This window comes from Podarcis erhardii (genome assembly GCF_964252035.2).
Source record: "Podarcis erhardii genome assembly, chromosome: 10".
Classification (NCBI taxonomy): Eukaryota; Metazoa; Chordata; class Lepidosauria; order Squamata; family Lacertidae; genus Podarcis; species Podarcis erhardii.
Window position 1 is genome coordinate 34,549,880 of NC_138500.1, and position 23,272 is coordinate 34,573,151.

Consider the following 23,272-nt stretch of genomic DNA (forward strand, 5'->3'; position numbering starts at 1 on the left):
GGTGTGACTGATTAAAAACAGAACAAATATCCATTGGAAACATTTTATCTTATCTACCAGTTCTGTGCCCCTTTGAAAAAAACACCTTTTTAAAGTGCTTCACCAACATTAGCTTAGCAATCCTTTACACAACAGGGATGGACAACAGATTGTCTGACCTTCATGTGTCCAAATTGCCGATGTCTCAAATAAGGCATTATCTGCTCATGGTTTAAAGTTAAGTAAAGAAGATCTCCCGGACATATTTTAAGGCATCCTCCTCCTCCTCTTCCTCAGATTTGGTCTTCTCAATGCAGCCTAAAGCCTCCAACTCCTTTGGGGGTTTGGATCCAACACTAGGGGTTCTTCTGCCTTGGTGGCTACCACTAACTGAACTGCAGAGAGGATTTTCCAGCACTTGCTGAGGCCCTTGGGACTCATCTTCTGACGAAGTCATCTCGGCTTCCTTGGCCTTGCAATTCTAGCAAATAAAAGAATACTGTTAAGTAAACATTTCCGCATGTTAGGTAGCAATCTCTTCACGTGGACCAAATTTGGACCATCAGACCATTTCCCCTAAACCACATTTGATGTCCAGTGTGGGGGAGTTGGAGTCGCAACTAGATCAGCTGCTTTTGCAGCTGAAACCAGGATTGACCTTCCTGCACAACAATTGATACATGTGGGCGTTCAATCTTGTTTAGTTCAGGTGTGCAAAAGTGATACCTGCAGGGAACTATTGCATACTTAAACTCTACAGAAAGCAAAACTGACCTTCCCTGAGCATCAACTGATGCATGGGGAGTGCCAATCTGTGTTGGTCAATATCTCACCCCACTGACGTGGGCAATATGTTGTCATGACAAATATTTTTTAAAATAATGGTGACAGGTGGATGGCCACACTCTTCTGTCATAGTTGGCTTGCAAAAGGGCAGGGAGCTAAAAATGGAGGTCAAAAAAGTTTACTCACTCCCATCTTCAGGGTACATAGTTGCCAAGAATGTAATATTATGCCCAGCCCAGGGACGTAGGAATACATGCTCATTGTGAATGATGAGAGTCCATTCAAAATCCTGGTCCCTCTCTTCAAAATTGCAAGTGATTCTCCATGGCCAAAGAAACACGCTGGAATCACTGCTGTGTTTCTCAGAGAAGGGGACACAGCAAATATAAACTACAATGTAATTCTCTGTCCTCAGCCAGTTCTACTGAGAGAGGGATTAACAGAAGAGGGTCAACCAAAAATCATCAGATGGCGTGAAGGTGCAAATACAACTGGGATAACATGCCCCTAAGTGCTCACCTCGGCCATAATGCAAAGAGCTGCATCTACTAGCTCAGCTTCATTCATACAATAGATAGTCTCAAACCTGCAACAACAGCAAAAAAATAAATAAAATTCATGAAATCTAAAATCAACCAGACAGAAGATAGTTTGGAAAGTACATGCTCATACACATCAAAACTTTATTTTCTGCAACCAGCCATTTAGAGATAATAAGGCTGAAATCAACTATAGATGCACAGTAGCGCTATTGTTTGGTAACAGATTTTAGAAAGGAAATGTGTGTGCGTTGGGTGGTGAGGGGAGCTTACAAACTTAACGAATGAAAACCTAGAATGGAGCAGGTGAGATGGGACTGGGCCAGACTGCTTCTGCACCGAAACATTTATGAGCAACTGGAACACAAGCAGCACAGCTGACGTCCACAAATTCACACAAGACTGCAGACAAGCTTCTAGCTGAATCTGCATGATCAGTGCTATTGGCATAGCAACACTGGCACCAAAATCTGCAATAGGTTCTATTCTGTGGTGCACTCCCTCCCCTCCCTGCCACCTCTATTTAATGCTACCATCACTGGGCACACAACAACTTGAATGTGTTCAAAGTGTATAAGGCAATGCTTTCTAAACCCATTAATGATGGAGGGAACAAAGACTGCCAACGTGCCAGTTATTATGCCTTTCTTGGGAGCCACCAACATAAAAGATAGTCCATGTTTTATAGAGGAAACTGCCTTAAACTACATCAGACCATCTAGCGTAGTATCGTCTACATTAGCTAGCAGCAAAATCTCCATGGTTTTGGGGTTCTCCTAGCCCTAACTCAACATGCCAGGGAGCGAACCTGGGACCTTCTGCCATACCACGGAGCTACAGCCTTTAGCATCGACATGCAGACAAAGTCAAACATATAGATGGGAGACTGGGATAGCTCAGTTGGTAGAGCACAAGGCTCTTAACCTCAGGGTCATGGGTTTGAGCCCCACAGAAACTTCTAAGTAGAGGCCAAAGCGAAACCCAACCTTCCTTCCTTCGGTTAAAAGAAAACACAAAAGCAACTTACTTTGCCAAAGCTGCCTTCTTCCTTCTCTTTGGCTTCATCCCTGCTTGCTGTGCTGGCTCAGTCACCCTCTTTGTCATCCACGCTGGGAGAATCCTCTTAGCTACTTCAGGAGACCCCATTTCCTTCTGTTCCAGAAGACAGGGAACAGCTTTCACACCATGGGAACTGAGAATCCCTTTGCAGCAGAGTTAATATTATTTATTAGGGAATAGTGATTGATCCGTCTACAAGAAAGGGGAGTGAGCTTTCTGATTCTCACAGAATAAGTTATATCATGGCTCATTTCAGTAGTCTACTCATACTAATTTAATGACATCAACAGGATGAGAGACAGGCAAACCTAGGAGACACGGAAGAGCCTGGATTATGAAAGTCCAGCAGCTGTTGCTCAGGACAGGGCACAAAGAGGAGCACTAGTTTTATGTAAAAAGAGAGAGAAGCAAGTCACAGCTATTCATGGTTTGCTAAAATTTATAACCCTGTAACAAGCTCTCAACACTGCTTACAATTCACTGTTACATTTTTTGTTAACATCCCTGATCAAACCAACTGTACAATACAGTGCAGGCAACTATTAAAAACAACCCAATCAATTGCAACAGCCATCTCCAGCCCAAGAATGTCCAGCTAGGGAAACTTGCCTGCAAAGCAGGACTGACAACACATACATGTCTATGCAGAAGTCCATCCCAGAGGGTTGAATGGTGCTTACTCCCAAGAAAGTGGGTAGAGGACTGTTGCAGTGGTAGGGAGAATGAGAAGTAAAGCACTGAACATGCTTAGCAAGCATCAGGCCTATCAAATCCTGTCTGGGGTTGTGCCCCTAGTCCATTTGCTCAAGGAGCACATGAAAAGTTTGCCTGGAGTGGCATTCAATCAACTCCCGCAAGTTCTCTGGGAAAGGAGAAGAGCTGATCTCTCACCTCCTCTGAACTTCCTGCATAGATCGTTGTCCTGGCAAGAGATACCTCTGGACCAGGGGGTGAGGAAACTCAAGCCTGGGGGCTGAAGCTGGCTCTCCAGGCCTGTCTGGCGCTTGGATCTCTTCCTAGGCAACACCTGTTCTCCTAAGTCAAACCCATCACTTCACACATACCTTTCAGGGCTAGCTGGAAGGTGTCCTTGAACTCCGATAATGCCTCTTGCTTGTATGAATTGGGGACAAAGAGGTGTGTGAATAAGTGTAGAAACTAGCCTACGGCAAATGTGACATCCCTTGCTCTGCCCACTTTTGCCTCCATCCCTGCCCACAGCTGGCCTGCGGCCCCTGGAAAGATGTCCAAAAGGGAATCTGGCCCTCGGGCTGAAAGGGGTGCTCCATCCCTGGTCTGGACTCTTGCCGCAGAGCGCCAATTCCCATGAAAGGTACTCTAGCAGCAGATAAATTTTAGTTATAAATATGAAGTACATGCAATGGCACCATGTTGCAGGCCTGAAGAGAGAGTGGTGGAGACACTGCTACCTATACAGGCCTGCTGTTTCTAATTGTGCTTCAGGGCAGCTGCCACAGGATAGAAACACAAAAGCAAAAGAATTAAGCAATGTGGCCCCTCCCCAATGTAAAACACCCAATGCAGACATGATTTCAGGGCAAATAAAATGTCTTTTCATTCACCCCTTATTTGCTCAGATGTCCAAGCGCTCAGTTACTATCAGAGAGAGATCAGTCTACAGTCACAATTCGTATATTCAGGCCTCAGAGACGGTTCTCAGGTTGCTTAGGTTGGAGGAAAAGGGGATGGCAAATACTGTGCTACCACGCTGTGGCCTCCACAACGTAGAGCTTTCCAGAGGTATGTGGCCGGCAACTTTTTACTAAGGATGTTGACTTGCATGTTTAACAATGCTTACTCCCAGCTAAGCAACGCTGCGCGGGCTGCACCCTCAACCTGCTTCACCACAATTCCCAGGGGCGCGCGTAAGCCGCTCTTTTTAACTTTTGCAAACAACAAACATTCAACATTCAAGCCGGGCCCCGGGGGTTGCTCACCTCCTCCGTAGATCACGCTTCTTCCTCTTGCTCGCTCATCCTTGCACCCGACGCCAAGAACTGCAGCCGGGAAGGACTCCCGCCTTCAAGAGCTACACAAGCGCCTTCCCCCACCGCGCGCGCGCAAACTTCGCCACTCCCCGCCGGGAACTGCAGCTTTCCAGGAGCGGAGGCTGGAGAGGCGCGCGCCGCCCGGGAGCAAGCGCCTCTTCCGCTGCACGTGACCCACCGGCTCCACCTCCCTCTCCTTCCATTGGCTGACGACTCCCACCCTGCAGCCGCCCTCCCGGGCTCCGCCTCCAGCCCGAAGCTGCGTTTCCAAAAGACAGCAAAAGCGGGTTGCGCATCCGCTGAGCTACCGCAGCTTAACTTCAACCGTGGTAAATATATATATATAGTCTCTGCAGTGCCAACAACAAACCACTCCTGTTTATCTTATGGCAGCAGCATCTACTTAAGTGAAATACTTTACTGCTAGAGTAAACAGTTCTTTGAGAGGAGAAGAGGAAGAGGTAAAGGTAAAGGTAAAGGTAATGGGACCCCTGACCATTAGGTCCAGTCGTGGCTGACTCTGGGGTTGCAGTGCTCACCTCGCTTTATTGGCTGAGGGAGCCGGCATACAGCTTCCGGGTCATGTGGCCAGCATGACTAAGCCGCTTCTGGCGAACCAGAGCAGCGCACGGAAACGCCGTTTACCTCCCCGCCAGAGCGGTACCTATTTATCTACTTGCACTTTGACATGCTTTCGAACTGCTAGGTTGGCAGGAGCAGGGACTGAGCAACGGGAGCTCACCCTGTCATGGGGATTCGAACCACTGACCTTCTGATCGGCAAGCCCTAGGCTCTGTGGTTTAACCCACAGCACCACCCGCATCCCTAGGAGAAGAGGTACAGTTCTTCAAATTTATTAATTCTGTATTCCACCCCTTCACCCTAAGATCTTCACCCAAAGGCTTCCTCAGTGTAAAATGCTTTCCAGAAACTTAAGAGTTTCCCCTCCGCATCACCCTGTGATGAAGACCTGTGTTACTCTTCCCATGCACAGCAAAGGGGTTAGGCTAAATGATTCTCGTGGTCCCTGAAGTTTCTTTTAAAGCCGCAGAAGCAACACACACCGGAAAAATGCAATGAAAACATTTGCTTTTAATAAGAAACACAGGAGCAGACACAGAATACTGTTAAGGTTTCACACAGGCCCTGTTTTCCGTTGGGATCTTTACAAGTCTGTATCTCATACCTTGGCACAATCCTGGAGGTTTATGGCCATGTGCTGTTGAGGACCCAGGAGGGGGAAACGGGGCTGGTTGTCACTGTAAAGAGCTTGTAGATCAGTGCATGCCTGCTAAGAGCATAATTTAATTTAGGGGGAACGGCTGTAACTGAAACTCCTATCTGGCAGTGGTTTGGCATCAGCTTTAAAAAAGTTTCCAACCTTAGAGGAGAAAGCAACATTAAGACGAGTGGTTTAAACAGCCTCTCCTGCCCAAAATAGTCTGAATCTAGATGGCTAATACTGATTTCTCCCTCCAAAAAGTCAACAGTTTGTGCTTTCCTATTAGCACAGTTTCCTCTATGACTTCTGTGCAAGTAAAGTGGTTAGTTTGATCTTTCCATCCATTGAGGCAGTGAGGCAGGTCCCACAATCCATCGCTGTGCACCAGTCCACAGTGACCACCGGGGCCCTGTGTCCTCCCAGAGAGAGGCAGCTCTCCAGGACCTTGTCGTTACTGTTCAGCTGAAAGAGAAGAAAGGCAGGCAAACATGAAGAAGAAGAAGAAGAAGAAGAAGAAGAAGAAGAAGAAGAGGAGGAGGAGGAGGAAGAGGAGGAGGAGGAGGAGGAGGAGTAAGAGTTTGGATCTGATATCCCACTTTATCATTACCCTAAGGAGTCTTAAAGCGGCTAACAATCTCCTTTCCCCTCCTCCCCCACAACACTCCATGAGGTGAGTGAGGCTGAGAGACTTCAGAGAAGTGTGACCAGCCCAAGGTCACCCAGCAGCTGCATGTGGAGGAGCGGGGAAGCGAACCCGGTTCTCCAGATTACTAGTCCACCCCTCTTAACCACTACACCACACTGGCTCTCAATCAACACTTAGCAAGCTTCTGTGATAGATTTCAAACTGGGGCCAGGGATTGCTAAGAAGTCTAGCTGCACAAGCCACACTCATTTTTACCAGAATAGTGTAGTTCTACGAAGGAGGTAGTGAGATTTAGCATAGCCAAATCACTTGAGCTGGACACCTTGAGGGCTGTGATGGATGCCACTAGCATTTTCCCATCATCTTTTTCACCTACCTGATTAGCAGCTTATGATCCAGGCCACAAGCATCTATATTATACACATATTAGGATCTGGGCCCAAATAAAGGACTTTTGCCTAGGCTACCAAGCAGGGCCAGGCAGAAGTGGGATTTGAGGTTTCTGAGGTCTCTGTCCCAAGTCAAATAAGAGGCTGTGCTGGTTCTCAAAAGGCAGTGGCTAAACTTGAGGGCATAATGGCTAATATGGGAAGGAGCCCTGAAGGGCAGTATAGAAATCTTGAACTAGCCTTGTCAAAGCTTGCAGGGGACATGCAGTAGGTAGAACAGGGAAGCCCATAACAACGCAGCTATATTTAAGGCGAGGAAACCAAGAGGTCAGACACTGGCAAGGCAATCCAAATCCCTTTGCTGGGACTGGGGAGTTGAATTAGGCAGACATGCCCCTCTGCTCAGCCCTGCCAGCCTCCACTGGCCTGCTGCCTCCTGCTGCCTGCAGCACGGTACCATACTATTCGTAAAAGTCCCTAGCAGCTTGGGATCAGTTTACATTTGAGATCACCTTGCTCCATGTGCAAGAGGCAGAATTGGTGCCACATAATACCTGTTCTGAATTTGTAGGAACTCAATCTTTTAGCGTGGCTGCACCTACCCTTTGGAACTCCCTGCCTATTGATATCAGGCAGACACCTTCACTGCACTCTTTCTAATGCCTGCTAAAAGCAATTTTGGTTAGACAAGCCTACTCAGATGTTTAGAAAGTTGTTGCAAGTTGTTCTAACTTTTTGAAAGATTTAAATTACTGTTGTTAATTTTTTTCAGTGGTAATTTTATTGGGTTTGGGGTTTTTTGTAAACTGTTTTGAAGGTGTGTTTTTAAAAAAAAAAAATCAAGCGGCATAGAAACGTTATGAAATAAATAAATATAAATAAATAAATAAATAACGTTATGAAATAAATAAATAAATATAAGCATCACTCCATTGGTGCAGAACTCCACCTCCCACCCACTAAACATGAAGGCAGAAATGTCAGCAGCAATGTCCAGTCACACGCCTTGGCGAAAACTATAAGCAGGATGTGACCGCAGTAGCACTCTCCAGCTATTGTTCCCCAGGAGGTATAATGCTACCTCTGATCCTGGATGTAGCAGATAACTTTCGTGACTAGCAGCCAGTACCTTGTAGATGACACCCCCATTGGAAGAACAGGTCAGCATGTAGTTTCCTTCCGAGTCAAATGCAAAGAGCCTTCCACGTGGGAACTGGACCTGCTTGTATCCGCTGTAGCCAGACAACACAAAGGGGCCGGTGGCATCTCTGGGAAGAGCATATTCGGACACTTTGGAGCCGCTTTTGTGAATGTTCCACTGAATAAACTAGGATGGGGAACAAGAGACTCTACGTTAGATGCCAGAAGGAAAACACTTGATCTTCTTCATTCTGCTGTGCAGTGGCATCTGCAGCAGTGGAGACAGAAATGACAGCTGGCAAAAAACCCAGGAAAAACACAACCACTGAGCCAACAGTGTGACGCAGCAGCTAAAAAAGCCAATGCAATTCTGGGCTGCATCAATAGGAGTATTGCATCTAGATCAAGGGAAGTAATGGTGCCACTGTATTCTGCTCTGGTCAGACCTCACCTGGAGTACTGTGTCCAGTTCTGGGCACCACAGTTCAAGAAGGACACTGACAAACTGGAATGTGTCCAGAGGAGGGCAACCAAAATGGTCAGAGGCCTGGAAACGATGCCTTATGAGGAATGGCTAAGGGAGCTGGGCATGTTTAGCCTGGAGAAGAGGAGGTTAAGGGGTGATATGATAGCCATGTTCAAATATATAAAAGGATGTCATATAGAGGAGGGAGAAAGGTTGTTTTCTGCTGCTCCAGAGAAGCGGACATGGAGCAATGGCTCCAAACTACAAGAAAGAAGATTCCACCTAAACATTAGGAAGAACTTCCTGACAGTAAGAGCTGTTCGACAGTGGAATTTGCTGCCAAGGAGTGTGGTGGAGTCTCCTTCTTTGGAGGTCTTTAAGCAGAGGCTTGACAACCATATGTCAGGAGTGCTCTGATGGTGTTTCCTGCTTGGCAGGGGGTTGGACTCGATGGCCCTTGTGGTCTCTTCCAACTCTATGATTCTATGATTCCTGCCTTCAGGACACCAGCATTTCCCGTCCATGGGGTTGGTGCACCACCTTGCTTGAGAAGGTGCAGCATGCCGCCGGATCCTTTCTGGGTGGAATTATGCAAATCAGATGTCACTGCCATTAATGGATTCTTAATGCTTTTACCTGAATATGTGGTTATTGACTTTATTTGGCTATTTCACATTCATGGTAAGCTGCTTTGAGAGCCCCGTGTGCGGTCAAAGAAGCAGTACGCTGATAAACGCAAAAATAGATTGATACAACCCCACGTCTCCCTAGAACTTACCTTCCCATCTTCTCCAATGCTGTAAACAGCATTCTCGTCATAACTGAATTCAACAGAGTAGACTTCCCCATCATGGGCCTTCCAACTCATAGCACATTCATGCTGCTGCATGTCTGAAAGGGTACATAAAAGGGGTGGGGTGGGGAGTTATTTTTAAGTGTGCCTTTTTAAAATTAACAACAAATCTTCACAGAATTCTAAAGAAGAAGCAGCGGAAAGGCTCCCCAAACTGTTTCTTCCCCATGTCTGTGTAGTTGGGTGATTACAGTGGTAGACTAGGACTTGGGAGACCAGGGGCTCAAATCCCCACTAGGCCCATGAATCTCACTAGGTGATCTTGGGCCAGTCACTGTCTCCCACAGAGAAGAAGGGCTGACCATCTAGTTGGCAAAGGAGCATATTGAAAGCTGCACAGAACATTCTGCGTCTGTGCATTTCTTGCTGCACACAGTGATCTGCAAAGAAGGGTAAAGGGGTGCTAAAGATACAGCAGCAAGGACACTCTTCTGTCTCACTCTGCCCCACATCTCCCTGAATGAGGGCTCTCTGAAGGTGGTGTGGAGAACCGGAGGTGTGGAGAATGCTTTGAGCATGGAAAGAATCCCATCTTTCAATTGCTCTCAGCATAATATCATCACTTCTGCCTGAAGCAGGTGTCTTGACACCTCACATTCTTCGTTCACAGTGGGTGCCCCCCCATTTGAAATCCTCAGACCAAAAGAGTTTAGAATGAATACACCAAGCTATGACATTACAGGCAGGGATAGGGAACCTCTGGCCCTCCAGATGTTGCACTCTCATGAGCGCCAGCCAGCACGGCCAATGGGCAGGGGTGCTGTGAGCCACAGTCCAGCCTCAGGCGCCCTATTCTCTGTGTTACAGGAATCTAAGTTGTATTCCTGGCTGGCAATTTACCAAAGAGACGGATTATGCCATCCGCTGCTCCAGTGACCAGCAGATTCCCATTGTGGTTGAAGGCTGTGCAGTTTATAGCAATGGGCTCAGGTTCAAGAGAAAACTGGAGCTGAGAAAGACAACAAAACAAAATGTTAAAGAGAACTTAGTTAGATGTCCTTTGCCCTAGAAAATTTGCTTGTACAGCCGACACACAGGGGAACAATTACTCAGAGCTCTTGGGTTGCTCAACTAAATGGACACTCACTCCATCTGGGTTTCCCCTCTCCTGCTCAGTTCTGCACCAGAGGGAATTGGAGACATTTTGACCAATCCGGTCCATCTTGCCCTCAGAGGCTTTCTTGTACTGTTGCCTCTCACCACAGAAGTCTGAGAACTGTTTCTCGAGAGAAGCTTAAATATAACTCTGGGTAAACAAGGAAGGATATCCTTTCTTATGCTCCTGGGAGAGAGATGCATAACTTTCTTCAGGCATGTCTCCTTTACATGAAAAATAACTTTAAAATTCTGCCGCAAAATCCTGTGTGGGCACTGACTCTCCCACTTGTCAGTGGCTGCCACAACCCATCACGACTTAGCACACAGGAATGCAAGAAGACTGGATCCATTCTGAGAGTGTCATTAGTTTATTTTGCTTCCACTAGTGAAGCCACGCTCTTGAGAAACTGAGGTCCTCTTTGGTTGTGTTCCAGGATTAAAAAAAATTGCCTGAAACATAGGGAATGGGTGAATAAGACCAAACTGGAGAAGGAACTTGGCCTAAACCACAAGGAGATGGAAGGAAGGGCAGATGCTACCGGGGGGGGGGGGGCAGAGTAGGGGAAGCAGCAGAGCCCAGAAGACAAAAACACAACCAAGCCGATGGCAAGTTAGGAAAGTCACATGAATGGAAAGGAGGACAGACTGTGGAACTATAGAAATGGGGAGTGGGGTAGGGTGGGGGCACAATTCAGAACACTCCTGACAAGTTCAGAGAAAAGCCTAAAAATTCAGCCAGAGTTTTATGACATTATAATAAGGTGGCAACAACAAACATTCAGTAGACTGTTCATAACTGGCACAGATCAATATTAAAGCAACTGGGATGCAACATTAATCAGACCCGGCCAGCATTCCCAGGGCTCAGGGAGTTGTAGACCAACAAAAAGCTGGAGGGCCACAAATTCCCCATCTGTGAACGCTCCCCTTTGCTCTTTGAGCTCAAGGAAACAACACAACCATACCTGCTGCTTCATGGTTTTAGTGTCCCATAGAAGCAGTTTCCCTGGAACTTGATTCATGCCTTTCCCTCCAGAATCTTGAGCTCCATGATCGAGCTGATTGCCAAGGCCAGACGCAGCAGCTGAACACACAAAAGAAGCACCACTTGGGCTGCACGCAAGGGAGAGGATCCTGAAACAGAGACAGACACAGTCAGCCCTGGCGCTCTGCACAGGAAGTCCATGAGCTGCCAGGCTGGAAAGCAGCCGTTTCTGGCTTTGATCCAACTTTTCTTCAGCCCCTACTCCAACACCGTAAAAACCATGCATCCAAACAAGCCTCTCACTAAATTGGGGCTATGGGCGGTTCCCTTTCTTTTATTCTCTATTCCTTTGGCCTCTGGATGTTAAGAGGCAGAGAGGTGTTTCTAAGTGAGGAGTGCAAACAAAGAAGAGTAGCTTTTGATAGTCATGGCCAAACATGAGCAGAAGGGAAGGATTAATCAAGAACTAGCAATCCCTCTGCCTGGCCTGTTCTTCCATCAGGGTGGTGCTGTACATGGAGGGGTTACCTGGGCATGTCTTCATCAATGCTGATTTCACAAAGATTCTTCTTGGCTTCAGTGTCGTAAAGACGAACAGTCCCAACTCCGCTACCCAGCAACAACTGGAACACAGCACCAAGGAGAACGTTAATCAAGGGCTGGGTGGCGGCGACTTCCTGTTCTAGCCACCTTACCCAAAACCTTTGCAGCCATTTCTGTTTAGTCTTTCGCTGTCCCCACCTCCACCCTGTCACTGCTACCCTTCCATCATCCATTGCACCTTTGGCAATGACCAAAGTCTAAAAGTCTCGCATCTCTCTCCACCCAGGACTTGGTCTGCTCCATTTTTCTCCAGGGGGAAAGAAAGGGCAGCCAACAAAAAGACCAAAAAGGAAAAAAGACAGAGCATCAAATTGGAAGGAACAGATTACAAGGATGCAGTGTGTGGAAATGGCTGAGGCCCTGGTGACCCGATTAGGAAATTAGTAAAGATTGTTGTTCTCCTTTGTACAATCTCTCATCCTGTGGTCAATCAGGCTATGAAGTCTTTGCATCAAACAGAATCTGGAAAGAGCCATGGGAAACCTACTTTGTTCATAGAAGAATGATCAACTGTGCTGAGCATTCATGGGAAGGGATATATTGCCCTCAGGAAGTACCATGCAATACAGTTTAGGCCTTGGGACATCTAAGACTAGTCAGAGGTTGAATCTAGGATACAGTAGTTACAGATGCTTCAGCAGCAGTTCCAGATGTTCCCTGTTGCACCAAGCCCAGATACTCACCAGCCTGTCCCGTTTGGTCGCCCATTCTAGGGAAAGCAGGGGAGACTTGGAAATGGAAGATGCTTTCGTTTGCATGATGGGGTTGAAAGACCACACCTTGATGACTCCATCCACGTCCAAACTGGCCACTCTTCGACCAGAGCAGTCAACCCTAAGCACAGAAGGAAGTTATGCAATGGTCCTTTCCAACCCCCACGATTACAGCTTCCTCAAGATTTTCTTCTGCCACGTTTCATACAAACTATGCCGGCACTATCATTAAAATAGTACTTTAAACATGCAGAGCCCTTTGCAATCCTTACAAAAAGTCAAAGTCACAGTTTACATATTGCAGATAAGGAACAGAAGTTGAGGGGCTGGGGAATGCCAAGGCCATAGCCAAGCTCAGACCCCACAACTGCAAGTCCACTGAACCGCAGTGGCTCCCTGACAGCCATCCTCTTCTTCCCCCAAGGGGGAGTACCCCTTACCGGCAATGCATGATGGATGAGTGGTGTTCTCCATATTCCTCCTGGCTCAGGACAATGAATGGCTGCTCTTGCCTGATGCCTCCAGCATCTATGCTGGACCCGAAAGCTTTGGTCAGGGTTTCTGCTTGCTCAGCATGCAGCTCAGGGGGAGGGTCTGTTTCAGTGGCAATAGCCTCCATCTTCCTGTCAACATTCTGCCCCTAAACCAAGAGAAGGACCCTGCATATAGTACAGCAAGCCAGGAAAATCAGTTAAGCTACTCTTGTCCATCTCAGTGAGTACAGAGTTTTAGGTAACCAAGGCAGAGCTTTGCATCATGCCAGCAGCTAAAATGCATCCAGGCATGTTGCAAGTAGCAGTAACCACCTTCCATAGACGGGCATCATTGTTCACTTTCTGCATGTTCCACCCGCTTGCAGAGAAACCAGCCTTGGGGGAAAGGCCCTGCCTATGAAATGCAGGGGAGGGCAGCATCTATCACCAACAGCCTGGAGCTTTCAATCTAGTATCCTTCTCCACACTATCGTGGAAAGCAGAGGGACATCAGTCCATGGAGTTCACACTAATACACCTGGATAATTTGCCATACCTGAAAAAGCTCTCCATGTATCCCTGCCATTAGCTGGGGCGTTAAGAGAGGCAGGCAAACACAAAATGCAACACAAAGGCTGCATCTTTTAACTTTTGGTTGGTGCCCAGAGGCTCCTCAGCAATATTAATACACATACAAAGCAACACACAGAAAGTGGAAAATGCCAAGCAGAAGCAGACATTTTCCCTTTTCAGCAAAGTTAGCACACAAAGAAATCCAAACAGGAAATGAAGCAGGCTGGGCCTGTTTACAGAGCAGCAACCGATGAAGGAAACAGAAGGCAGGACTGATCAGATTTCCAATATGGGAGGAAGCATGCAGTGAGAACCGTGCTGGGGCCAGTGTTCTTTAACCTTATCAAATAATCTGCAGTCGAGATACCGTATTTTTCGCACCATAGGGCGCACCGGACGATAGGGCACACCTAGTTTTGGGAGGCGGAAAACAAGAAAAAATTATTCTGAACTCCAGAAGCCAGAACAGCAAGAGGGATCTGGCTTCTGGGATACCGTGTGGCTGTTCTGGCTTCTGGGGTAACCGCGTCAAGCCTCTTCAGGGCAGCGGGATGAAGGCTCCCCCTGCCCAAAGAGGCTGCGCAGGGCTAAAGCAGAAGCCAGGACAGACGCGTCGCTGAAGGAGCACTGCGCCTTCTCTCTGCCCAGCGTCCCTCCTTCACAGGAGAGGTGCTGCGCAGAGAGGGAGAAGGGGCATCGCCCTTCAGCGAACCTGGAGAAGGAACAGAAGGAGACCCTTCTGCCGCCCCAAGCCTCCCGCCGGGCGCGCAAGGCTTGCAGAAACTTGCCCAAGTACGGGGAGCCCTCCGGAGGGCTCCGCGTGCTTCGGGTAACAGGCTGCCGCCCCAAGCCTCGCGCGCCTGGCGGGACCTCCTGCCGGGCGCGCAAGGCTTGCAGACACTTGCCCGAAGCACGGGGAGCCCTCCGGAGGGCTCCCTGTGCTTTGGGCAACAGGCTGCCGCCCCAAGCCTCGCGCGCCCGGCGGGAGCTCCTGCCGGGCGCGCAAGGCTTGCAGACACTCGCCCGAAGCACGGGGAGCTCTCCGGGGGGCTCCGCGTGCTTCGGGCGGCAAGCTGCTACCCCAAGCCTCGCGCGCCTGGCGGAACCTACCGCCGGGCGCGCAAGGCTTGCAGACACTCGCCCAAAGTACGGGGAGCCCTCCGGAGGGCTCCCTGTGCTTCGGGCAACAGGCTGCCGCCCCAAGCCTCGCGCGCCCGGCGGGAGCTCCTGCCGGGCGCGCGAGGCTTGCAGACACTCGCCCGAAGTACGGGGAGCCCTCCGGAGGGCTCCGCGTGCTTTGGGCAACAGGCTGCCGCCCCAAGCCTCGTGCGCTCGGCGGGAGGTCCCGCCAGGCGCGCAAGGCTTGTGGACACTCGCCGGGGCTGCAGGCTGCTGCCCGCAAGCCTCATGAGCTCGCGGGACCTCCCGCCGGGCTTGCAAGGCTTGTGGATAGCTTCCTGAAGCTGGAGAGCGAGAGGGGTCGGTGCGCACCGATGCCTCTCGCTCTCCAGGCTTCAGCGAAAGCCTGCATTCGCACCCTAGGATGCACACACATTTCCCCTTCATTTTTGGAGGGGGAAAAGTGTGTCCTATGGAGCGAAAAATACGGTAGTTTGCAATTCAAGATCGTGAGAGCAGACCAAGGAACTCCAAAACCCTCCAAACAAGTCTCTTCAAATGTGGTTTCTTTGCAAGAGAATGGGCAATTAGATTCAGTCATTCATGTCCACTGAAACAAAAAGTATATGCCCTGCATTCGGTTACAAAAAAGTGGGGTCTAAAGTAACTCTTAACGACCCAGGAAATAAATCTTAGGGTCCCAGCGGAAAGCTTCCTGAAAATGGCAGCTAAGGATTCTTAAAAGATTTTCAGTTTGAAGGGTATTTCATTTCTGTGCTGCTGGCACAGTGGGACCTCTCTCCTAGACACACGACACCTACATGCCTCTTGCTTATGCACAGCCACTGCCATTAGAGGTCAATGCTCTGAATGAAAATGCCTTCAAATCAGTACCCGCTCCATTCAGACAGCCAAGAGGTTCGGAGGTAAGATGTATGATTGCAAGCAAGCTCCCTCCTGCTTCTATAGACAACTGAAGGACTGGGGCCCATTCCAGCTCACAGGAGCTTTCATTTGGACAAGAGCCAGGGATACATCTCTGTGCACATTGTGTCATTTCTCCCTAGCAAACAGGTAGAGAGAACGGACAAAGTTATTTCTAGCCTCATGCTTCCTAGCGTCAACAGCAAGAAAGGTTGTGCCAAAGATTCACTCCCATGTGCAAGAGCCACAAACCAGAGAACAGCAGCTGACATGCCGAAGGGAAGAACTCCATTCAAGACAGTGTTGAAGTTTATTCAGGAGGAGGGGATGGGGGTTAAGGAGAACCCTTTGTCCCCGACTTAGTTCACACGTGAGGATGTCACTAAGTAAAGCAAACAATTCTGATTCTTCATTCCCTGCTTGATCCAAACATGAGACTCTCATTTTAAAAAATCAGAACAGTAAGTAATTATCTGCTCAGGCACACATGGATCTGCATTGCTTAGACAAATCATCAGCCTGACTATTACTAGACTGCCTGCATGTGATTTGCTGCACACAGAAATACAGAGAAGACTTTATCCCATTCTCTAACCCATCAGAGACACACCAGTCCATACCTGGGAAGCTGTTTTAGTTAAAAGTTCTTTCCTTTCCTTCCCATGATCCTGCAGACGCCTCTGACGCTGCTGTAGGAAGTTGGACTCTGCTGCCACTGGGCTACTGAAGTGACTTTTTAATTCCTTGCAGGCAGTGGCTGCCTCCTTTCCTTTGGTGCTCTGGAAGGCAAAGAGAAGACTTCTCAAGTTTTGGCTCTCCCAGATACTGTGCCTAAGCTGAAATTTCTGGTACGTAACACATCTAGGAACATCATTTGTGAGAATCCTTTCATGCGATTGGTTCTGTGTCCCTTGCACATTACCCCACCACCCAACTTGGAAATAGCAGAAGAATTCAGTGATTTGAGAAGGGGAACACCCCCATGCCACCTAGAAGCACCAGCTGTGACTTATTTCAGTTGATCTAGGAGCCTGTGCACCTCTTAGGGTTGCTGTAAAGGTTATTGAGAAGTGGCTGTTGGATGTAGGTCCTCAGTATATCCCAGTCACCATCCTTGGACAAGGTGCAAAATACAAGAACCTGCCAGGAGCAGGTTACCATCAACATGCGGTTTAATATGGAGGACAGTTGGCAAATGGGCACTTGTGCCATTCCTTCCCCCTAGAGGTGCAGCCACCACCTTCACTGCTGGGTTTTCAGAGGTATCTTAACAGATTATTCTTTTTGCCCAGGTCTTTGGGGAAAACTGATGTTCTCAAGGCCCACTGTAACTGCGATGCCCACTGCCATACTTATTTAAACCTTTAGCATTTGTTAATGGTTGTATTGATGACATAGTAAATGTTATTGCTTCAATCAGCTATTTAATCAACTACCCTGGGATCTTCCTTGATGAAAGGTGTTAAAAAAAATAAATAAGCACATTACTTTCATGTAAATGCAAAAGAGCAACCTGTAAATCAGTCCTAAGATCAACACAGCAGACATCCAGCCTGACTCTAAACACAGGTGTTAGCCTGGCTGCTCTTAAGGTACCTCACCTGGTGGTTTGATTGCTCTTTCTTGCCCACCGACGCCACGCCAGTCTGTGCCGAGCTGGATCCTGTTGTTCTAGAGGAGCCCTTTTTGCTCTGAGACAGCAGAGAAGACAGGAATCCCCCTCGGGTCTGCAGAGAGTGAGCAGGGCTTCTTTGGTTGCATGTCATGTCACTAGAAAAAAAGGCAGAAAACTCAAAAAACTCAGCATCAGGTCCATTAGACAGAGGCAAGTTCAAAAAAAGTCCCACTATCATCATCATCATCATCATGCTGTGTGTCACGGAGATAACAGCAGGGATTTCTGTACGTCTTCCTCCCCAGCTCAGGACTGGGGCCATTAGGGAACTTCCATTTGCTAGAGTTAAACAAGAAGTCACCTCTGAATTAATTGCAGCTCCTGGACTATACAGCTATGTTAGGAATGGCTGCAAGGGAACAGAGCCTGCAGCAAACCTTAGTGGACAGTCCCAGACGTGGGTGGAAGGTTCCACTAAGGCAAATAAACTAAATAAAGCCATTAAGGGAGCTCCATAGATTCAGGAAGATGCATGATGCTCAACCGCAGGATGAGATTTCCCACATTTTAAACAAAAGGACATTTAAAAGTAACTTAAAGTTATGAAGCTCTGATAGAAAACTCCTATAAAGAGACTGTTCCGTTAAGTGTGGTTGGGTTTTTTAAAAGGGAGAGGCCAGCCAATTGGTTCTGCAAGACCAGGGAGCAGGGGAGAGAGAAAACACCCAACCGTTCTCAAATCTTTGTGGACCTTTCTGAATGAACATGCACTTCTCCAAAGCTGCTTGTCCAAGTTTGCCAGCAAGTGAACAACGGCAAAAGGGCCAAGATCTGCCTCTACCATCCAATCATGCAGCTGTTTGTCCTGGCCTCTCACATACAGACTCACAGCTCTGAGTCCCCCAGATGGTCCATGTTGGTCACATAGGAAGGAAGCTTGTGATGGAGAATCAGCTCTTCCTCCTCTTCCTGCTGCTGCTGCTGCTCCTCTTTCTTTATTCGGAAGTACTCTGCTTGCAAGGCAAACAGCTGAAAAAAAGTGGGGTTACAGAGAGGGAGAACAGAGAGAGATGAATTGCAGGTTCCATGCAAAGATTATATAAGGGGTCGGCAACCTAAGGCCCATGGGCCACAAGCAGCCCACGGGGGTCGTTTAACCAGCCCACAAGCCGCCCCCAAACTGAGTTGCCCACTCGGCAAGTCCCCGTTTGCTGCTTCCGCAGTGCCAGAAATCGTGTCTGCGCAGGCGCCGGAAATCATGGGCATGCACGCACGATCCAGCCCACGAAGGGATCTCCACTGGAGTGAACCTGCCCAGGTGAGGTAAACCTTGCCGACCCCTGCTTTATATCATGCAACAGTTTATATCGTACACTATTTATTGGCTCTGAGTCAATAGCTCAATTTGAAGTTTAAACATGTGTTCTCCAGTTTTTGTACATAAGAGAATTCGAGAACGGACATTCTCACCTTTTGACGCAGAATTTCATTTTCTTCTTGCAGGAAACAACTTCTCTGACATTCTGTCTCAAAGTTCAAGATTACTGGTACAGGTAAGAAAGGCTAAGGGTGAAAAACTTAAAGCAAGAATGGAAGTCCTTCCTCTAAAGCAGACTTTGCCTACCGAATGCTCTCTAGATGTTTTGAAGGGTACCAGGTTGCTTTGTGGCACCTTGAAGACTAAAACACCTTTTATGGGATAACATTATAATAAACCTACCTAGATATGTAGAATGTTGGCATATATTTTACTTTGTAGCATATCATTGATTTTAACTATTTTTTAATGTTTAAAGTAGCTATTTTTACTGATTATTATTTTTTTGTTCCAAGCAGTATATAAATTTAATAACATAAATAAATAAATAAATTCCACTGCAACAGACTAACAGAGCTAGCCATCTGGAGATTGATGCCACTTTTACAGCTGTTTTGATTTTCAACAATAGAAAAGGCAATTTAAATCAATCCATTTCTTAACACCTTGCCCACCAAAGGCAGCACCAAACAGGTCTTAAGAGTGTCCCTAGAAACATGGTAGTTTGTGAGATCATATTTATCTCACTCCTCACTTGGCATCCCCACTACTCAGGGATTTATATTTCTTATATATTTGGGTGGAAGAAGATGGAGGAATATATATTATACAAAACAGGAAAAAACCACAACTGGCTGCTACCATCACCTGTCTGTGGCTTGAAACACTATCGAGAAAATGCTTGAGCTGCAAAGAAGTAACATAATGCTGACAAATGACTGCAGGTCTCTTGCCCAGTTGGTCTAGTTGTGACATGCCAGTTTTGTGGGCTACAGTCCAGAATAAAATATTCTAGCATTACGTTTGGCCTTGGTTTCCTTAGTAAGCAATTTTGATAAAGTGGGGATGAGGACAGTGATCTGCCGAAAGAACAAAAGATATAAATCCATAAGTTGTAGATGATATAGATGGACCAGACTAACAAGCCACACCATTGCTCTGTAACAAACATGGCAGAAAGCTGATTACCCACTCTTTAAAAAGACAGCAAGAGAAAGTGAGAGAGAACAAAGGATGAAGCTGTTTCATAATTAAAACTATTTTTTCACATCTAGAAAGGATATGCATACACTGAAATAAGACACTGAGGAAGTTGTGCAGAGAAACGATGAAAGTGTCTGCCCACTGGCGGGAAAAATATGTTGCAAAAGTAGGATTTGCATCTGGATTGGTGATGAAAGGTAGAACAAACCAGTCCTTCCACTCAGCTTGGTTCTGAAGTTCAGAGGCTTGTTTGAGAAAGAATTCCTGTGTCTTGTCATTCCTGTTTGTCTAAAACACAGAAAACAGAAAAGGGGTTCAGATTACAAATTTTAATGCTGCTCCGGCAGCTGCAAATATTGGTTTCTGTTCTGGACACAGCAGGGTGATAGGAGTACTTTTCCCCACCTAACTGCACACCTTCTAGAGAAGAAGGATGCGTACAACATTTTGTTAGATAAGGCAACATATTCACTCTTAAAACAAACCAATTGTATTTTGAAGAAAAGCTATCTGCTTGACACAAACCTGCACAGTATGAACGAGGTAGTAGCGGTATAAACTAATTTTCAGCTTGTTCACGGTAGGTCGGTACATATCTTCCAATCGACTGAAAAGGCGTCTGTCGAGGTAGCTCCAATAATCCCGAAGGGCAGCCAGATCATAGCTATGAACAAACTGCAGAAACTGGTCCACTATCTTATCTACCTGAAGAGACAGCACAGAACCCCAAAAAACCCAGTTAGTTCTTGCCCACGTTAACTGTCAGCTTCTGTCACCAAAAGCCATAACAAAAACCACACATAAACGCTGGAGACAAGGTCAGGTTACACAACCTGCATCAGTTATGAGCCTCAAGTGGGGAATTCCAAGAGCCACTAGCAATACCTTTCAGTTTTCCTTTTGGGGCTGAGGCACCTTAGTGCCTCTGAGTCACTGGCAGTGCTGAAGGACCTAGTAACATCATTCCAAAGCAGTAAGTCTGTCAACCCGCTTGTAGAACAACCTCTTAGCCCTCACCAACTCAATGCCCTCCAATTATTTTGGACAACAACATCAGCCCTAGCCAGCTGGAATCCAACAATATCTGGAGGGCCACATGTCCCCCACCTCTGATATAAACAAAGCATAGCTTCTATGATATTGTGTACTGACATGCGGGGGGGGGGGTGCAAGGAAAGAAGAAAGAATCAAAGTCTTGCTTTCTTTGCCAAGATTTTCCAGGCAGATGTTCCCTTCTGTTACAGCAGCTAGGCTTGAAAAGAGGCTATAAATGTTATGTTTGACTGATATTTCCAGTTTTGCCACATCCAAATGGAACTTTTATCACTCAGTTTAGGGAGACTCACCGAAAACAAGGAAGCTGGTTTCAACAAAACATGGGTAACTTATTTCAAAACCAGGCTAAAGTCATCCTTGGCACTGTAATTTCTCAGCAGGCCCAGTAAGAATTATTGTGCTGCATCCCATTGTCTATCTAACACAGCCTCCCTCAACCTGCTGCTCTGCAGGTGTCACTGGACTACACCTCCCATAATCCCTAACCCCCAGTGATGCTGGCTGGGGGTGATGGGAATTGAAGTCCAAGAATGCCTAGAGGGCGCCAGGTTGGAGAGGCTAATCTGGGTCAATGTTCTATCTTCCCAGTTTATTGCTTCCACAAGGCAAAACTCTAAATGAGATTGGCTAGTTACTCAGGTTGCTTGAATCAGGGGGAACAGAATGAAGAAGACAGAAAGATGAAGAAAACTGCCAAAAACCAAATGTAGAGATGGCACTTTCCAACAAGCTTAACTGGAAGTATACCAATGTGACAGGCAGTTCTAACATCAAAACTAAAGCATTATATGAATAGGTAAGGTGATGGGATTTCATGTTCTGGAGGAATTGGCAAAAGACCCCCTCACCAAAAAAATGGAAGGAAGGACTTGGCAATAAAATCTGGCAGTTCTTAATATACCCTCACAGAAGGGTCATAATGCAACGTAATGATTCATATACAGTATATGCATAATTTTAATCACATATGAAATTATGGTTTCAAACACTGCATTGGAATGGAAAACAATCTGTGTTGATACTAGGCCTTCACATGCAATCCTTTTATCATTTACATTCCCAATCTTATAAGGCAGGGGACTATTAATCCCATTATATAGAGTTGCAGCTGGAAAAAAATAAAGTGTGGGGTGTGGGGCTTGCTCCAATCAGTTTGGGACTGATTTCAGACAGGACTGTTTTCTATTTTCGGGATGAGCAACCACTAGCCCCTAGGCAAATTTTGAGCACAAGGCCATTTCCTTAACACCAAACTCACATGTCCTATACCTGAAGTCATATGTGAGGTAGACACACAGCAGGCTCAGAAGTGAATCTGAGTTCCCTTTGGTGAACTCAGCACACAGCCAAGCCCTGCAGAAAGCATTGCCCATCAGCTGAATCACATGCATCCTTTTCAGTGTGAAAAACTTCCAAGTGTGCTCATTATCACATGCCAACATCCCTTAGCCTTCAGCTATACTGAATATAGACAGTGCAAGTCAGCAGCAAAATTTAACAGTCTGAGTCTTCTGACCAACCTGGGCTAATTTAAATTTTGCTGCTGACTTGCACTGTCTATATTCAGTATAGCTGAAGAGGGAAGAGAAAGACCAGTTAGAACTCTCCTCTGTGGAATTCAAGAGAATATTATTCAAATTATCTAGGCTCTGTTTAACAAGTGCAATGTGTTGGGTACTGCTTTATACATATCTGAATTTACTGAAACCCCATTCAAGAGCTTTGTGTAAAGGGAAACACACTGTGTATTACTTCTAATGCCAAATATATTTTCGTTGATGCCCTGTTCCTAATTCCAGATGCGTAAGGACTACAGTTACTCAGGACTGCAGTTACTCAGCTGAGGAAAAGGGAAGTACTCTGACCCTACTCGGGCTCTCTCCTCTTCCTTGCTAGCCTGCACTTGCTCCTGTCGGGGAGGCCTGCTTAAATTTAGGCACGGGTGCCGCTACAAGGGGCTGCATGAGCCAGCCATTAGGGGGACGCTGGACTAGCTGCTAAGGAACCCAAAGGCCATCTAAACCAACCCGCCCGCAACACCAGGCCCATCTAGCCCGCGGCAGCAAGTGTCAACGCAGCCCTGGCAAGGGCGCTCAAAATCCCAGGCGCGGAGCATTTCACACGTAATGCAATGCTGCTCCTTGCAGGTTCGTGAGCTAAATTGGAAAAGGAAAGAGGAGGGGCGGGCGGGAGCTGCTAACCCCAATTCCTCCTCCCCCAGCCCTTCCTTCCCTCCAGCCACCCGCGGGTCCTGCCGGCTTCCCTCCCGGGCCACCCTCACCCGGAAGCCCTTCTCTTTGTCCGCCTTGATCTCCGCGTCGAACTGCTTCAAGGTGGCCGTGAAGCCGCGGAAGAGCAGATATTCCCGCACCAGCTCATCGGTGCGCTCCGCCGCAGCCGCCATCGCGCCGCCGGGTCACGGGGAACAGGGAGGGACGCTCCGAGCTCCGCGCGCCGCCCTCGCCGCCACGCTCCGCCCCTCGCCCGGCCGCCGCCGCCGCCCT

The 23,272-nt window shown here is 47.4% G+C and overlaps 2 protein-coding genes across 3 annotated transcripts; both read right to left on the reverse strand.

The window, feature by feature from the left end:
- Positions 1 to 29: 29 nt before the first annotated feature.
- CYREN (cell cycle regulator of NHEJ) lies at positions 30 to 4,474 on the reverse strand. Its single transcript, XM_081878656.1, has 4 exons — positions 4,322 to 4,474; positions 2,332 to 2,456; positions 1,285 to 1,351; positions 30 to 460 (listed from the first exon to the last, which is right to left on the reverse strand). Exons 2-4 carry the CDS (start codon positions 2,448 to 2,450, stop codon positions 218 to 220), a joined length of 429 nt encoding a protein of 142 aa, XP_081734782.1. The 5' UTR covers positions 2,451 to 2,456; positions 4,322 to 4,474; the 3' UTR covers positions 30 to 217.
- A 970-nt stretch (positions 4,475 to 5,444) lies between these two features.
- On the reverse strand, positions 5,445 to 23,208 carry WDR91 (WD repeat domain 91). 2 transcript variants are annotated; one of them, XM_081878626.1, is made up of 15 exons: positions 23,050 to 23,208; positions 20,238 to 20,417; positions 19,793 to 20,000; positions 18,662 to 18,744; positions 18,081 to 18,220; positions 17,178 to 17,346; positions 16,197 to 16,355; positions 12,928 to 13,127; positions 12,458 to 12,608; positions 11,700 to 11,794; positions 11,152 to 11,320; positions 9,929 to 10,037; positions 9,014 to 9,126; positions 7,759 to 7,956; positions 5,445 to 6,056 (listed from the first exon to the last, which is right to left on the reverse strand). In XM_081878626.1, the coding sequence occupies exons 1-15, from the start codon at positions 23,170 to 23,172 to the stop codon at positions 5,892 to 5,894; spliced, it is 2,262 nt and encodes a 753-aa protein (XP_081734752.1). In that variant the 5' UTR covers positions 23,173 to 23,208; the 3' UTR covers positions 5,445 to 5,891. The 2 variants fall into 2 exon arrangements, with proteins under 2 accessions (XP_081734752.1, XP_081734753.1); XM_081878627.1 differs by having other exon boundaries at positions 20,238 to 20,413; positions 23,050 to 23,178.
- Positions 23,209 to 23,272: the final 64 nt, after the last annotated feature.